This window comes from Natrix helvetica (assembly GCF_964273705.1).
Source record: "Natrix helvetica genome assembly, chromosome: Z".
In the NCBI taxonomy this organism is placed as follows: domain Eukaryota; kingdom Metazoa; phylum Chordata; class Lepidosauria; order Squamata; family Natricidae; genus Natrix; species Natrix helvetica.
In genome coordinates this window covers 78,672,120-78,688,879 of record NC_138554.1, presented here as the reverse complement: position 1 = coordinate 78,688,879, position 16,760 = coordinate 78,672,120, and the positions used below count along the sequence as shown (strand labels likewise).

General features: G+C 40.8%; 1 protein-coding gene across 4 annotated transcripts in view; it reads left to right on the top strand.

Annotated features, from left to right (window-relative positions):
• Window positions 1-16,760, top strand: part of ITGA9 (integrin subunit alpha 9) — a 541,618-nt gene that overhangs the window by 404,467 nt on the left and 120,391 nt on the right. For 3 of the 4 annotated variants that reach the window (XM_081971274.1, XM_081971275.1, XM_081971273.1), the window contains exons 23-24: window positions 9,022-9,129; window positions 15,775-15,900. In XM_081971274.1, coding sequence (XP_081827400.1) covers window positions 9,022-9,129; window positions 15,775-15,900 — 234 coding nt within the window. Of the gene's footprint in view, window positions 1-9,021; window positions 9,130-13,384; window positions 14,003-15,774; window positions 15,901-16,760 lie in introns of those variants that run through there. The other variant, XM_081971276.1, reaches the window with a different exon arrangement.

Sequence of the window (16,760 nt, the reverse complement as noted above, 5' to 3'; positions counted from 1 at the left end):
TAACTTAATTTCTTCTTCCATTTTATTGTTTATAGGCAGTTCTCATTTCTCTTCTTGATCTTATCTCTTGTTGTGTTCTCGTCCTCGCCCCCTCTCTTTCTTGCTGTTCCCGTTCCATCTGTTCTCTTACTTCTTGGTCTGACCCCTTTTCTTCTAATTGTTGTTCTTCCTGGCTTTTCTTTCTATCTCTTCTCTAGTATCCTGTTTTTCATCTGTAGCTAGGTAGTGTTCATAAAATTCTTGCGCCTTGTCTAGTGTATCAATTCCGATTTTCTTTTCTTGCCATGAGATCAACATGCCTTTAGGGATAAGCCACCTGAACATTATCTTATATTTAACCAATTGCGAGGATAGAGCATAGTAATTCCTTCTTTGTTCTCTAATCCTTCTAGGTACCTGTTTCAGGTTAAGATTTCTTTCCCTTTATAAGTCAGCAGCTCATCTCTTGTCCTCCTATACACTTCATCCCTGATTGTTTTTCTTGTAACTCTCACGTGGACTTCCCTTGACAGTTTATGTCGATGCACATAATTAATGTGAACTCTATAGATGTCATCTATGTCATTTTGCATCTCCTGTTTACTTTTCTGCAGCATGTCCGCGAGCAATTCCACTATGAGGTTTAGTAAGTCTTTTTTTTTCTGTTATATTTTGGAATCTCAGAAAAAAAAAAGATTTCTCCATTTCCAGATGTATTATTGTCTCTCCCAGGCCCCTATTCGCGGCCATCAATCTTTCTTTCACTGCTTCCTAGTTTTTCCCCAGTTTGTTCCATTCCCGCTTTCACTTTTTCTATTTTCTGTTCCTTTCTAACTATTGCCCCTTGTATCTTTCCTATTCTCTTATCCAATTTACGGATGTCTCCTTTCACCTCTCCCATCTTGTTCTTTATTTCCTCGTGGTTCTTCATTATTGACTCCTGCATCTTCATTATCACTTCCTGAATCATACTCAGGGTCGACTGCATATTCTGCAAGTTCAATGTGAATCCTGATTTCTCGCTACCCAACATATCTCCTATCGATCATTGTCCCAATGGAGAGGCTGTCATCAGCATTATTTTTCCCCCAGTTTTTGTAATCATCATCATACTTGTCATCTTCAAACTCTTAAAAAAGTTCCTCCACAATATCATAAATCACCTACTATTTATCTCTCAGAATTCCTCTTCTCTCATATATATTTCTCTTAGTGTACACACTCATCATAAATCTGTTATTGTTTAGAGTTTAATACTATATAGTATCCTATCTTACGCCTACAGCAATGACCACAGTATAAAATGATCCGTAATATAATGCAATCTGCAATACATTGTAGTCTACAATTAATAATCTAATGTAACAGGTCTAGTTACTGATAACAATACCAATCTTAATCTAATTATACCTTATCAATGCACTTATAAGGTTATAGGAATTATAAATATTACGCTTTAAATATGTATACAATTGAAACCTCAATAAAAGATCACATATGTTTTTAAAATCCATAATATATGGATTCTAATCTTCTAACCTTCTATCCTTCTAATCAATATATATATAGCTCTCATCAGCTAGCCATACCCTTACTGAGATTTGAACCCGGGCTGTATATATCTTAGGCAGGAGTCTTAGCCACTAAGCCACGGGCTCTCTTCCTTATCAGTTTATATATATATCATATATCTCCTGTCATTGCAAACTTATACATGGAACATTTTGAAACCAATGCCTTAGACAAATCTGAACACAAACCCAAACTCTGGCTTAGATATGTTGATGACACTTTCGTGATTTGGCCACATGGAAAAGAAAAACTGGACAACTTCCTCACACATCTCAACAACCTACACCCCAAAATACAATTCACCATGGAAATAGAAGCAAACAACCAACTTCCCTTTCTGGATGTCCTAATCTACAAAAAACCCAATGGCTCCCTAGGACACACCATCTACCAGAAAAAAACACACACCAACCGCTACTTAAATGCACAATCTCATCACCACCCTGCACAGATCAACTCTGTAGCCAAGACCCTCATCTCCAGAACCAAATGCCTAGCCGACAAAGACCACCTGAAAACTGAATTGCACAAACTCACAAATGTATTAATCTCCAATGGATTCCAAAGAAAAACAATCACCAACCTAATCCAAAAGGAGACTCCCCCAAAAAACCAAGATACAGAACAGGAAAATGGCATCGCCCTCCTCCCCTACATCAAAGGCACCACAGATAAAATCAGCAAAATTCTCCACAAACACAATATCAGGACAGCCTTCACCACTGACCAAAAAATAGCCAACATCTTAAGAAACCCCAAAGACAAAATCCAGCTAGAAAACCAAGGAGTCTACGAAATACCATGCAAAATCTGCCCAGCAATATACATAGGGCAAACAAACAGGAGAATAAATGCACGCATCACAGAACACAAAAATGCAGTAAGAAAAAAAGAAAAAACTTCTTCCCTTTTCCAGCACCTTAAAGCTACAGGACACGAAATCAACTTTGAAGGAGCCAGGTTAATCTCCAAAACAGAACACCTCCACAAGAGAATAATCATGGAAGCCATCGAAATAGAGAAACACCCCCACAGCATGAACAAACGTGATGATACCTCCCGCCTACCAAACATCTGGAAACCAGCCCTAGCCAACAAACGAACACCACCCACCACCCAAGCCGTTAAAATACAAAACAACAATGCACACACAACCTGCACCAATCAGCACCAATCTACCAATCATGATACAACCACACAACCAATCATTCCACTTACTGAAACAAAGCCACCACCCCATCCCCTCCCACCAAGACTTACAGAAAGACGGCAGCTCCGTTCCCATTTTAAGCCCACAGCTTGAAGATGGCAGGTGTGGTCCTGCCGAAACGTTGCAAAGACAATCTCAACCTTACACGGGAAAAGACCCGAATACAACAAAACCAGCATATATATGTATGTATGTATGTATGTATGTATGTATGTATGTATATATATACATACATACATACATACATACATACATACATATATATATATATAGTATATTGATATGTTATAAAGAATTAATTGAAAAAGAAATATGTGTGTATGTATGTGTGTGTGTGTGTATGTGTGTGTGTGTGTATGTGTGTGTGTGTGTGTATATATATATATATACACACACACACACACACATACACACACACACACACACATACATACACACATATTTCTTTTTCAATTAATTCTTTATAACATATCAATATACTAGCTATATAAGATTCCAAATTTGATTTTTATATAAACAATTATACAATAAATGGTATATATACAAAACTCCTATACAGTTGTATCCCATTTGAAATCCACCCAAATTTTAAGATGATTAAAGAGTTCTTTATTCCTTAGTTATTACTATTGTACCAGCTTCTCTTCATCTCCTTGTATCTAAGATGTTGCCTTCCCTCTATTTAATACTGTCACTGTCACTTTCACTTCACTTCCACCTCCAGTTCTTGATGTCTCCATCCCCTTTCAAAAAAAACTTCTTGTAGATATTTTCCCAAATTGCAGTAACTAGTCACAGTCTCAATCCAAATAGTCAGTCTGTCTATTAAAATTTTTCAACAAGCACCAGCTCAGACCGTTCGTCACTCCCTCCTTCTGTCAATACCAATCTCAGTCTTCTCAAGGTTCCACTCCTACCACTAAAGCGCCGCTTTCCCCACCTTGGAGACTCACTTGCCCACCAGCTTGTAGGTTTCAAAATCTTTGAAAAACAACCCAGTATCTCACTCCGTTTCGTTGATCTCCACCAATACTTCCCGCTGCTTCCCTCTCTTTGCTTCCTCCTCCATTCAATCAGGCTGTCATGTTTCCAGATCCAACCATAGTGGCCAGTCTCTACCATGCCGGATTCAAGGGGTTCCTCTTGCTGTAACAGAGGATTGCTCTTTTCCTCATTACCATGAAGATGAGACCATGAAAAACCCCTGGACTCCTACAGCAAGTCGCGAGCCTTAGCCAAACTTGGGAAGAGATTGGACTTCATCATCAAATTCCCTGAAAGGGGAATACAGTGATCTAGACTGTAGTAGATTTGTTTTCAAAACAAGCCCATTTTACTGCCTGCTCCGATCTACAATTGGCCAAAAAGCTAGCCAAGCTTTTCATCAAGCAAGTTTACCAACTACATGGAATCCCTGTCCGGATAATCTCTGACAGAGGAGTCCAGTTTACCACCAAATTTTTGAGAGAGTTCCTGAAATCAGCTGAATGCACACAAGGACTTAGCTCGGCTTTTCATCCGAGTATGAACAGAGCTGCAGAACATGCAAACACAATGGTGGAACAGTACATAAGAAGTTATGTGGATTACCAAAACTGGGTGGATTTGCTACCGTTTGCAGAAGTGGCTTACAACAATGCAGTCCATTCCAGCACCAGTTTGACACCTTTCCAGATCAAAGTGGCATGGAATTTGTTCCCATATCAGAACTACCCATGGAGCTCCCCTCCTCTATGCCTTTGACAGAGTGGATAGAGTTGTTGAGAAAGGGGTGGGAAAATAAGAAGAAAGCACTAGCGGATGCAGCTGACAAGTACAAAGACTGGCAGATAAGCACCAATCTCTGCAGCCTCCTTTCTGAGTGGCCGATTGAGTGTTTCTCTCAACTAAATATATAAGGCTTAAGCTACCTAGCAAAAAGCTGGGACCTAAATTCTTAGGTCCATTTCCATTAGTGAAAGTGAGAAATCAAGTGACAGTTCAGCTTAGCCTTCCCCGCATATTAGGGAAAATCCATCCTGTTTTCCATCACAACCTGTTAAAGCCAGCACGAGGCTCAAGATTGAGACCTCAAACCCAGCCACTTCCAAAACAGGGGGAAACTCACTATGAAGAAAAAAAGATCATATACTCTAGATTTTATAGAGGAAGGCTACTATATCTAGTTCATTGGAAGGGGTAACCTTTGTCAGAGGCCACATGGGTAAAAAGTTGGGATGCAAAGGCAGATAGGCTTGTGAAGTAGTTCCATGATAAGTACCCCAATAAGGCAAAGGGTCCCCCTTGGGGAGGAAGGGGTGTCTAATATATGATTTTTGATTCTTATGTTATTCTTTTACAGGGCACGCCTTTCTGATGAAGGGTGGAAGCCATATTTTGAATTGGGCCTTCAGACAATTGAAACGGGGGGAAACTGGGAAGGGGGATTGTATGGAGCATGGTGGATGTATAGCCATAACAACATTCCTTTCCCAAAGAGTCATGGACAACTTGCCCCTGCACCTGTATGGGAGTGACTGGAAGATATCTCCAGTTGGGACAGTATCTAATTGGACTGAGTTATGGACACATGGGTGTGAGGCAGGGTCTTGAACTTTCAACTTTCAAACCTGGAAGCTCTGTCAATATGATATCTCTAATAAAATGTAGCTTTGAGGAACCTCAAGCCTTGGAGTTATTTTTCATTAGGGGTATTACTTGGAACACTGACAGATACATGTGTACTGGTGATGGGCAGCATTTGGATCTAAAACAGGCAAGATATAACCTTCTTAATGCCTCCAACTGAAACAAGTACCAGTATTTTTTCTATCTCTTGTGTAAGCCTAGAAGAAGTTTGATTTCTGTATGGAATAGCTAATGGACATGGCAGGAATGCTCAAGCCAGACTTGAAGCATAAACATGCCACTTCACATTTTCATAATTCATATGTCTCCAAACCCCCAAAATGAGTAAATGGATTATAAGATGTTTTTCTAGTTGATGGTTAACAAGCTTATGGATTTTAGGGTTCTATGCCATCTAATTATTTTCTTGGTATTATGGGCAAAATATTAAAATAATAACAGGTTGGATATAGGTTGTGATTAAAAGGCCTAAGATAGGAGTTCAGGGTTTTGTTTTTGCTTTTTTTGCTTGTGCAACTGATTTTTCCTCCAAAGGCCATGCCATGTAATTGAGTACTTTGAATTTTTTTTGTTGCAATTTGAGGCATAACCATACAGACTGTGAAGAGGGTATTTTTTTAAGGAATGCACATTCTAACCACCCTGTGAGTGCCTCAAATCCATTGTAGGGTCATAGATTCTAACTTTTGATGCTTTCAAAGAGTATGTTTTTCTTTAAAAATTGTAAATTTATTGGCATTATTAATACAAAGGAAAGTCTTTCTGTCAAGCTCCATATACATTTCTAGGATGCAAGACAGAAATAATAAAAATGAAGGCCTACTAAGTCCTGGAGAGGCCAAACTGGCTAACAAGGAAGATCAAATGAAGGATACCAAAGAGATATGGCAAGGCAAACTATTATATGGCCAGTACGTTAAAAAAAAAGCAAACGAACAGCTAAAAACAAAACCTAATAATGGCTAAAAGCAGGAAAACTGAAGAAAGATAGAGGGTCTACTTCTATCTGCACATGACAAAATCTTAAGAACAAATCAGTGGTGGGTTTCAATTTATTTTACTGCCAGTTTGCTCATACATGCTCGCTTGCGCGCATGCGCAGAAGCGTCCAGATGGGTGGGTGGAGCCTCCCGCCACTGCCACTACTGGTTCACCTGATCTGGGGCGAACAGGCAGAAATCCACATCTGGAATAAATGCATAAAAAGCCAGAATTCAGAAGATAGCAACACTAGGAAATACTGTCTCCACAAAGTAGTTGAAGAAACTGGCCCACCTAGGTAGATTCTGCAAAAAGATCACACAAACGATGATATGACAAAGTAGCAAAAATGATCCATTGGAAGATCTACAAGAAATGCCATTTGCTTGCAAACAAGAAAAGGTTTGCCCGCAAAGTAGACTAAGTAATAGAAAATGAAGAAGCTAAAGGATTCTGAGACTTTAGAATTCAAACAGATAAGGACTACATAACAATTGTCAATAAAAAAGACAAAAAGTTTGGGTAATAGACATGAATAAAAGAGACAGAATCACAAAATATAAGGATCTGCAAAGTAGAAATAGAAAGCTGTAGTGAAAGAGAATGCCAATAATGAAAATCATCATGGATGCAATCACAAAACATCTGGAGTACCACTTGAATACCATTGGCACTGAAAAAATCCTCATCAATCAATTGCAAAAGGCAATTACTTGGAACAGCTTCCATCCTATGACAATACCTTTAACACCATTACAACATTTGCCTCTCCAGGTCCTTGGGAAGGATTGGACAGGTAGATAAAAATGCCATATCCAATCTAAACATCTAGCTGACTCTGTATCACCGAAATGGTGACTAAACAGAAGATGAATACCAAATTAATCTGTTGATTGCTTGACGACTTTCAAAAAGAGAATTGTATCTAAACAAAAAGCAATTAGATCAAAAACAATGATTTCCTTTAGCATGGTAGGAAAATATTTTCTGAAAAACTGCTTAAATGAACAAAGATTGACATTTCTGCTTTAAAAAAAATTGCCCCTATATTCATTCTTCATAACAGCAGCTGTGGAGCTTTCCCCCCCCCCCTAGTTACGAATTCTTAAAGCAAATCATATGGAAAATAGGAGATGCCAGAGTAAAAACAATGCTTTTTTCAATGATTGAATATTTTCATGCTTTTCCACTATACCCTACCCTCCTCCATCATGGGAAAAAAGTATTCTAAAACATCAATGAAAATTTATGTGGGAAATTAATCCTTTGGGTCAATTCTAATGTATCTCTGAATTCCATGCGTAAATATATCATAGTCTATTTTCTATTGATCACTGATGTAAAACAACTTAATTCACAGAATAGTGTGGATCAGGGTCCTCAAACATTTTGAACTGGGGGCCACTTCACAATCAGACCATTTGGGGGGGCTTTCTGGGTAGGTATGGGTAGTTGGTCATGTCACTGGGTGGGTGTCAGAGGCACAAGGGAGATGAATGTGATCCCGTGGGTTGGATGCATTGGGCAACCATCTGCCCTGTCCCAGTCACATGAGATGGAGCATGTGTGTCCGGTGGTCTGCATCACGTGCCTCACCCGTCCCCGCTCTGCCTACTGCTGATGCAAGTGCTGCCGCCGCCATGCCTGCTTCTTGGAGGGCCAGCTGCAGAGTCCCTGCTGCCAGACAGGAACCTTGCAATCCCTGGCCATCCCCCATGCTCTCTGGCAGTTGCAGCAACTCTTCCCCAGCCCCCGTCAGCCAGGAAAATCCAGCTATGCGAGGAGTGGCTGGGCGGGGTGGGGGCAGGGCTTAATCCCACAACTCTGCAGGCCGGGTACATTGTGTTGGTGGACTGTAGTTTGAGGACCCCTGCTGTGGATAATGCACAGCTGCTACTTTGCTTGGAAAATTATACTTAAAAAGTAACACAGATGTAACTAGTAAAAAGTCAGCTGATTCTGCCCTTGAATAGAAAAAATGCCATGGTTTAAAGGAATTGTAATAGCATTAAAATTTAGGTATAATTCCAATAAAGTAAATTCAAAAACCAAGGGATGTTACATCTCTTTTGCTGTTGAGATTCAAACAACTTTCATGTATCTATGTTCATTACCACAAACCTTTGCACTCCGATACAATATCCAATGCTTTCATTTGTATGCAGCAGTTGAAGTTTATGGTGGCTATAGCTGGATTCCTTCCGTGTGTGCGTGTGTGCGTGCGCGCGCGTATCCATCTATCCATATCTAATATTTATATTTGGGTATACCAGTGGTGGGTTCCGGATCCCTTTCAAACGGTATGCTGCAACGGGGCCTGGCATCTACCACGTGAATGTGTGCAGCGCACGTATGTCTACTTACCACCTGCGATGCTCCAGCTGCTCGCCGGCATACCGATCGTATCCCACCACTGATGTATACATGCTTTCAAATAAGCTTCACCAAATGTATGTTCTGAAGTTCTACATTCAGATTAGTAGTTTGCTATAGAATATGTTCCTTTATCCTTAACATGGGTTCCTAAAAATATTTTTTCTGTTGTCAGCCATTAAGGGTCTGGAAAAGATTGGGGCTAAACAGAAAGATAGCTGTCTTGTCATACATTTTTGAAGCATGTACCTATCCTATTTGTTCCTATCTTTTTGAAGGTCTACAATGCTGGGCCAAGTACCCTTCCTGGATCTTTTGTTGACATTTCAGTTCCCAATCGTCTCTCAGCTACTGGAGCTGATATGTTTCATATTCAACATATGATGGTAAGCTATTGTGCAGCCTTTTTTAAAGCTTTACTGGTATGTTTATAGTAACATGTATAGTAACATGTGCATATCCACGGATTTACATTTCAAGATGAAAGTATGATCTAATGCAGTGCTAACTTATGACATTAAAATGCTCATGGGTGAAAATCTGAAATATGAAGAAGGGAGGAAACTATTCACTTTAATTATGAGCAAGTTCAAATCCATTGCACTCCAGCCTAAATAGCTTTATAAGATATTACTGACGTTCCTTTGTAAATTGCTACTAATGTCAATATTAGCACAGTGGTTTGAATCTAAAATAGTTTTACATCAATAGGAAAACATTCCTACTTGTATATCTCCAAATGCTTTCCCTTTCTTGGCCCTCTTTTGATTTCTTCTATGTGGTTCCAGAATCTTACTGATAGTTGGAGAAAGAGGATTTGGGGAAAGCCTACTGTATAATCAATGTTCTATTCAATCTTCTATGTGTTCAGGTCACAGGTCAGTCTGTTTCAACAGCTCATCCAATTTACTCCAATGAAAATTATCAAATGCTTCCAGATATTCAGGTGATATACTGTATATGTGAGCATTTCAAAAGGAACTTTTATTGGAAGACAGTGATAGGTAGGGTCTGAAATTCCCACGCTAAAATGTTAGATTAAAAGTTATTCATTCAAACCTGTCCTCACTGCTCAGTCCAGCGCAAGCCAATCACCAGGTGTTGACTTGCTGTGAGAACATTAGGCTGGGAACAGGGGTGGGTTTTACCCGGTATGCACTGGTACAGGAGTACCGGATAGTCAAATTTACCGTGCCTTTCAGTACCCATTGGTCCGGTGGCACTATACCTGAACGCTCCCTCCCCTGGCCTGTCCACCCTCGCTCGCTCCCCCTGCCTGCCTGGTCACCACTTGATCTCTCTCTCTCTCTCCCTGCCTTATCATGCTTGCAAAGCGTGGCATGAGGGGCAGAAGCTCCTAAACCCAGTGGAGAGCCTAAGCAAAGGAGGAGGCGGAGAGCTGGGCAGAGAAAGGGGGAAACCCTAGCGAGGGCTGCCTGCCACCAACTCGACTCCACGCAGAGCGGGCTGCAAAGGTTTCCATAAGGCAGGTTGATCAGGGCAGCATGCTGCTGCAAAAAGCCGTGCTGCTACTGCTGGAATTGCGTTGCCCCACTGAGTTTGGTGATTTCTGCCTCTCGTGCCACGCTTTGCAGCCACCAGAGCCCTGCACAAATCTCTTTGGGGTGCTAGGCAACCTGGTTCTGGGAATCCCTCCCCCCCAGAATCAGGTTGCCAAGCACCTCAAAAAGGTCTATGCAGGGTTCCAGCAGCTGCAAAGCATGGCACGAGGGGCAGAAGTCCCCGAACTAGAGTTCCTTCCTCCATCCAGCTCTCCACCTCTTCCTTTGCTTAGGTTCCCCACTGGGTTCGTGGGCTTCTGCCCCTCATGCCACACTTTGCAGCTGCTGGAGTCCCACGCAGACCTCTTCAGGGTGCTGGGCAACTTGGTTCTGGGGATTTCTCCCCCACAAAAAAGACCGACCGCCTGTCTCTCCAGATCTTGTGGCTTTTTCGGGGTTTTCTTTTAAAAAATGCTGGCCAGGCAGGGGCATGGGCATGGCCCAGGAGGGGGCAGCCAATGGGGCGGGCGCTGCCCAGCTGGCCCTCCCTCAGCAGCAGTGGCGAATTCCATGATGTCGCCTTCAAGGTAAGCAGCAGGTGCGGCCGCCACTTGGCCGGGGCAACGGGGTTCGCCCAGCACCCACCCAGCTACTGCTCGGTGGGCGAACGGATGGGCGCAGGGTTGCCCTGGCCTGACCGGCGGCTGGCCCGACTGAGGCGGCCCATCTAGGGTAGGCTTGGGAGCGAAGATCACCTGTCTTCCCCAGCCAGGCTGGAGCACAGGACGGCCTTGCAACAGGCGCATCTGCTGCTTCCAGAATGAAGATGCGGCGTTTGGAAGCAGCAGCAGGCTTGTTTTTCAGCCGATTCCTAGCCCTGCGAAGGTCCCCAAAATGCCTGGGCTCCGGGGCATCCTGTGTTGCAATCGTCACCGCTGCTGCTGCCTCCGCTCCCGAATGGAACTGTCAGCCGCGAGCAGGTGCCTGAAGCTGCTGCTTGAAGGCATTCGCGGATGCAGGTAGACAGCGCCTGTAGCAGGAAGCTCTTCGTCCCATGACAGCTCTTTTATGTTTCAAAGGTCCTTTGTCAAAAAGACAACTGGATGGTTTTTTTCTTGAGGAAGAAGAACAAAATGTTTCACTTCTCATCTAAGAAGCTTCATCAGTTGTGATGGTGTGTGTGTGTGAGAGAGAGAGAGAGAGAGAAAGAGAGAGAGAGAGAGAGAGAGGTGGGAAGGAAGGATAGGTACTGGTTGAGGCTGGATGGTAAGGGATAGATTTTTTTTGGGGGGGGGGGAATGGAAGGATTGTATTTTTTTGCAGCTATGGTTGTTCACTATCTCTGTTGAAGCCACTTGGGGGTTGATCTGTGCCCTCAGGATGTCCTGAATCAAATTGTGGAATCTTCTTGGAACTGCTACAAGGGGTGCATTGTAGACTAGACATAGGTGGTATCTTATTCCTCCCCCTCTATTGAGAAAGGGCTGGAGAGACTTGATCTGTCCCGAACATTTGAAGCTAGTGGGGTGGGCTCTGGATAAAAGTCAAAACCTGAGTTAGATCTAGAGGTTTTTGTTGGAATCCTGGTTTAAGTTTTGGAGAAAGATTTAATTCACCCTAAACTTGTGACTGCTTTCATCAAATCTTAGATATAGAAAGAAAGAAGGAAGGAAGGAAGGAAGGAAGGAAGGAAGGAAGGAAGAAAGAAAGAAAGAAAGAAAGAAAGAAAGAAAGAAAGAAAGAAAGAAGAAAGAGAGAGAGAGATAGAGAAAGAGAGAAAGAAAGAAGAAAGGAGGGAGGGAAGGGAGAAAGAAAGAAAGTGGGAGAGATAAACACAAGGAAGGAAGGAAGAAATGGAGGGAGAGTGAGAAAAAAAGAGAAAGTTAGAGAGAGAGAGAAAGAAAGAGAAAGAAGGAAAGAGGAAGGAAGAAAGGAAGGGAACTTATGACCACAATTGAGCCCAAAATTTTGGTTGCTAAGCAAGAGCGCCATTAAGTGAGTTTCACCACATTTCCAAAGTTGGCCATTCCCACCCGGTCACATGACCGCCAAGCTACTCCCACCCAGTCACTCCCATAATACAGGCCACACCTACAGAATAGGTTCTAAAAAAGTTTGAAACCCACGACTGGCTGGGAAGGTGATAAGGAGTTGTTTTCAGGCACTGTTCTCTTGTCTTCTTTGGAGCTGACATCAAGGGACACCTTGCCTGGCCTCTCCTTGCCTCAAAGGCCTCAACAATATACAATTTCTCTGTAGCACCTCCCCCAAAGCATTGATTGTGCCGTGGCTTCTGGCTGCCAATTGGCTGGCGGCAAATTTTCCTGTGTACCCAAAAGTTTGGGGTGAAACGTATTTCGGCGAATGGGCCATGGCGAAGGACCTGGGATGGAAGGGCTGGGGCCCATTGGCTAGATGCATGTCAGCCAAGGAGAAACATTAGGAATCAATGGCTGGAGGCAGAACTCTGGTGGTGAAGCAGGCGCGGCCAAGGGTACAAGGTGAACAGTCTTAGACCCTTGCTCCAGAACTGAGTTTGTCTGTTACATTCCACCATTAGTTTGGTGATGATAACTTGAATTCAGATCAAAAAGGCCAGAAATGCTCTTCCAAAATTTGGATGTAAACTGGGCACACACACACACCGTCGGAGATTATGCGACATGGGGCACCATGGTACCTGTGGTGAAGGGACAGTTTTGGCAGTGGAGATCTTTTGACATGGGATGAAGTGATCTGTTTGAAGAATAGGTCACTGACCACCTAGATAACAGTGTTTCCTGCACTTTCTGGCAATTTTACTATAAATCCCATAGAAATATCTCTCCACTGTGCTGAAGACTCTTCTACTGGCTGCAGAAAGTCAAGTATTTTCCCTTGCCTTTGCTTAGCAGCTGCATGGATGGGACAGTTGGCTACATAGCTTTCAATGTGTTTTTTGAGGGATGGCCACCAATCTTCGTATGACCGCTCTAGCGTCGGGGCATCTGGAACAAGATTTGTGCAGTTGTGGAGAAATGGATGGAGTGTCTGATTCAGAGGAAGATTGGCTGATATAAGAATAAGAGAAACAAATGTTGGACCTTAAAAATTTCCAGAGCTAAGCTATTTATTTATTTATTATTTTCAATATTTCTAGACCGCCCCCTCTCCCCGAAGGGACTAGCAGTTAAGTGTCACAGGGAATATGGAGGATGTAAAAAAAGGAGGGGAAAGCTATCGGTGATGGAGTACTGAGACCAAGAAGAACTTTGTTAATAAATTTGGAATTGGAAAAACCTAAAACTAAAAAAAAGAGGAAAGATCAGGATAATTGGAATATGGATTTTGAACTTTTGGTTTGATTACCAACAAGATTTAAGAAATTGGTGATCTGATTACATAAAGGAACAAAAAAAGCCACCTACTGGCAAGAGGAAACATAATATCATCTTGAAACAAAGGAATAGAAGAAGGGTGTGGTCCATCCTTTTACTTGACTTTATTTTATTTACACTGGAAGAAAATATTGAACTTTTGAATTTTGAAAAAGGATTGGATTATCTTGGGATCTGATATCAAAGAGAAGAATTAAGAAGAAGGACTAAATTAATTGTGGTAAAATATAAAAATATTAAAAGTGTGTTAAATTTGATCATGGCGGGTGGGATGTTTGAGGGGTTGTTGGAAATGTTAAAAAGAGCACGAGCAACATTAAAAGGTAACAAAGAGGTAGAAAAGGAACCAGAAAAATTGTTGAAAGTGGAGACAATCCTTCCCCCCTCCACAGCTCAGGAAGATACATCAAAGTAAAGAAAGACCAAAGCAGATAACAGGTCATAAAAATACCAAAGCCCCTTTCTTCCGCCAGAATGGCAGCACCCTGATAATAATAATAATAATAAATATTTATTTCTTAGCCGCACCCTCTCACGAAGGACTCGGGGCGGCGTACAACAAAACATAGGAAATAAATATATAGACAAACATACATATACCAAAAACATATACCACGACATATACAAAACATATACTAGGAGGAGGCGAACTGATAGGGATCTATGGGGACCTGGCAGTAACTTTGATGCCTGTTGTAAGACAAAGAGGGCAATATTTTGGTACCCGGGAGCCATATTTTTTTTCCTTGAGGAAAAAATGGGCAAAGTGAGCTTAATTGTAACTTGCACTGATCAGAACAAGTTTCTCTAAATTTTATTTTATTGACTAATTCACAATATTTCAGCCTATTGTAGTCCTGGATGGGGTACAACAATGTCAAAACAAGTAAATAAAAATAATGCATGAATAGTAAAAGTCATCAACAAACAACATATGGTTTTATTTGTTAATTTTTGTATTTTATAAAAATGTACATCAAATTTATAGTAGGATTTGAGAAATTCAATTTTCATGTTCCATGTCCTAAAATGGTGGGGCAATGGGACATTTTGGTATTTATGATCAAGGGATTCTGGACATTGCAACACATAGTACAAGGTCTATGTTACCTTGGGAGCAGAAACAACAGTGCAGTGTTGTTTACAAAATTATTTTAGGAACTTTCTTTCAGTCTGACTCAGACAATTTTGGTAATTCTGTTCAATCAGTAAAACAATGAGATTCATTTTGTCCTGGACTTAATTCATGTGTGGTGGATTTCATTCAGTCTAAACAACTTGCATCTTATAACAGCTGTTTGGAGGTATCTTCTGAGAAGCTACACTTAATATCAATATCATCTGGCATCCTTACAGTACATAAATTAGCCTCCTTTGTCATCCAAGAAAGGCCAAATGTAAGCACTGTCTTGAATTTCAGCTGTTGAGCACTTGAGCATAGGAATGTTACATATAAACTCTGTCTTTGGATGCCTTGTAAGGTTCTAAAATAAAATAAATCACATATATACTATATGGCATCTGGATTTCCTCTTTTCCAATTTCGAAAGCCTTTATTGTTTTTACCTAATAAGGTTAATAATGTCCATTCTGGTTGCTGAAACAGTCCAAATATATTTGTTGCCATGTAAAATACAGCCTATTCATCAAAGTGGCTCTTAAAGGAGTATAAAAATCTATACAGGATGATTCATCTCTTCCTTGGTTCTATGTGTTAGTTAGAGATGTGACTGATGATATTAGTGATTGATGAAACATATTGAATTACAGTTTGAAAACTGAACAATCAGAATAAGTGCAGACATAGCATTATTTATAACAAACCATCCTACCCTGATTCCTTCGGCATAGGTAAGGATTACAACTCCAAAATTCACAAGTATGTGAATTGGGGGTGGGGGGGATCTCCTTCCCATGGTAGCTCTTGCTTTGAGAGTTCTTTTCTTGCAATCTTACTGTTTAAGATTTCCACAATGATGTGGGTGGAGCCTTAGTAAATAACAATAATATTGTTGAGATATAATCATCACTCCATTTCATGCAAACCTTATAGGTTTTATCAGCAACTACAGCAAATGAATAATAAGATATATATCAAAATGTCCCAAAAAGGTGTACAAAGTTACAGGGTGTGCTTTGTGATCTTTCTTAGGTTGCTCAGGACAAAGGAAACTGCTCTTTTCATAATAACTCAACACCATGTGTCATTCCTCAAGAAAAGGAGAATATTTTTCACACAATATTTGCATTTTTTACCAAGTCTGGGAGGAAAGTACTGGTAAGAAACCTTAACACTTTGAATAGTTTGAAAGCCCACATCTTCCTTCTAAAATACAATATATGTATATAATTTCCACTGCTGCTAAACAAAGCTGTGCTCCTTGAGTACATGGGACAATTTTAAGCTAGCAACAATAATTTCGATTAATATATTTTTCCCCAAATGTGTGCATGAAATATTCCAGAAGATATTTATTGCAAATGGAAAAACACAAGCCACATATCTACCAAAATAATAGTTGTGTAAAAAACTTAAAATGTACAAATATATAAGTAATAAGGAGAAGAGGACAGCAGAGGATGAGATGGTTAGGTAGTATCAGTGACGTAACCTAGTGACTGAACAAAAATTTAAGCAATAATACTTTCATGCTTTTTCAATTAAAGTCTTAATTTTAGATTGTAGCAAGCAATTTCAGCCCTCTAAGGTAGACCAAATCAAGAAACCAATTCTATAACAAGACTAGAACTGCAATTTATTTTAAAGTAACAGAATCCTGCAAATTGACTGTGCTTTTGGGTCCCTCCCTCTTATACCAGTTAAGTCAGGGGAGTCAGCCTGAAAAAAAAAGTTATTATCTCTGTTCCCAGGGCTTTTAAGGAATGCTTCTTTTCATTTAGGTAACAATGATCTGAGAGGGATTTGCATTTGGTATGAAGCATCCAGAAATTGTATTGTTAGTAGAACGTATGTTGCATTACATCTGTGAGTCTCATATTAAAAGTCTGAGAAAAGCTTTTAAAAGCCAATTCCTTTATAACTGTGAACAGGCTCCAAGCTGAATTCTTAAAGTGGTTGTCAAAAAAACTGTCATTTCGATACAGTGCAAGTTAATCTATATAAAGGAAAATGGAAGT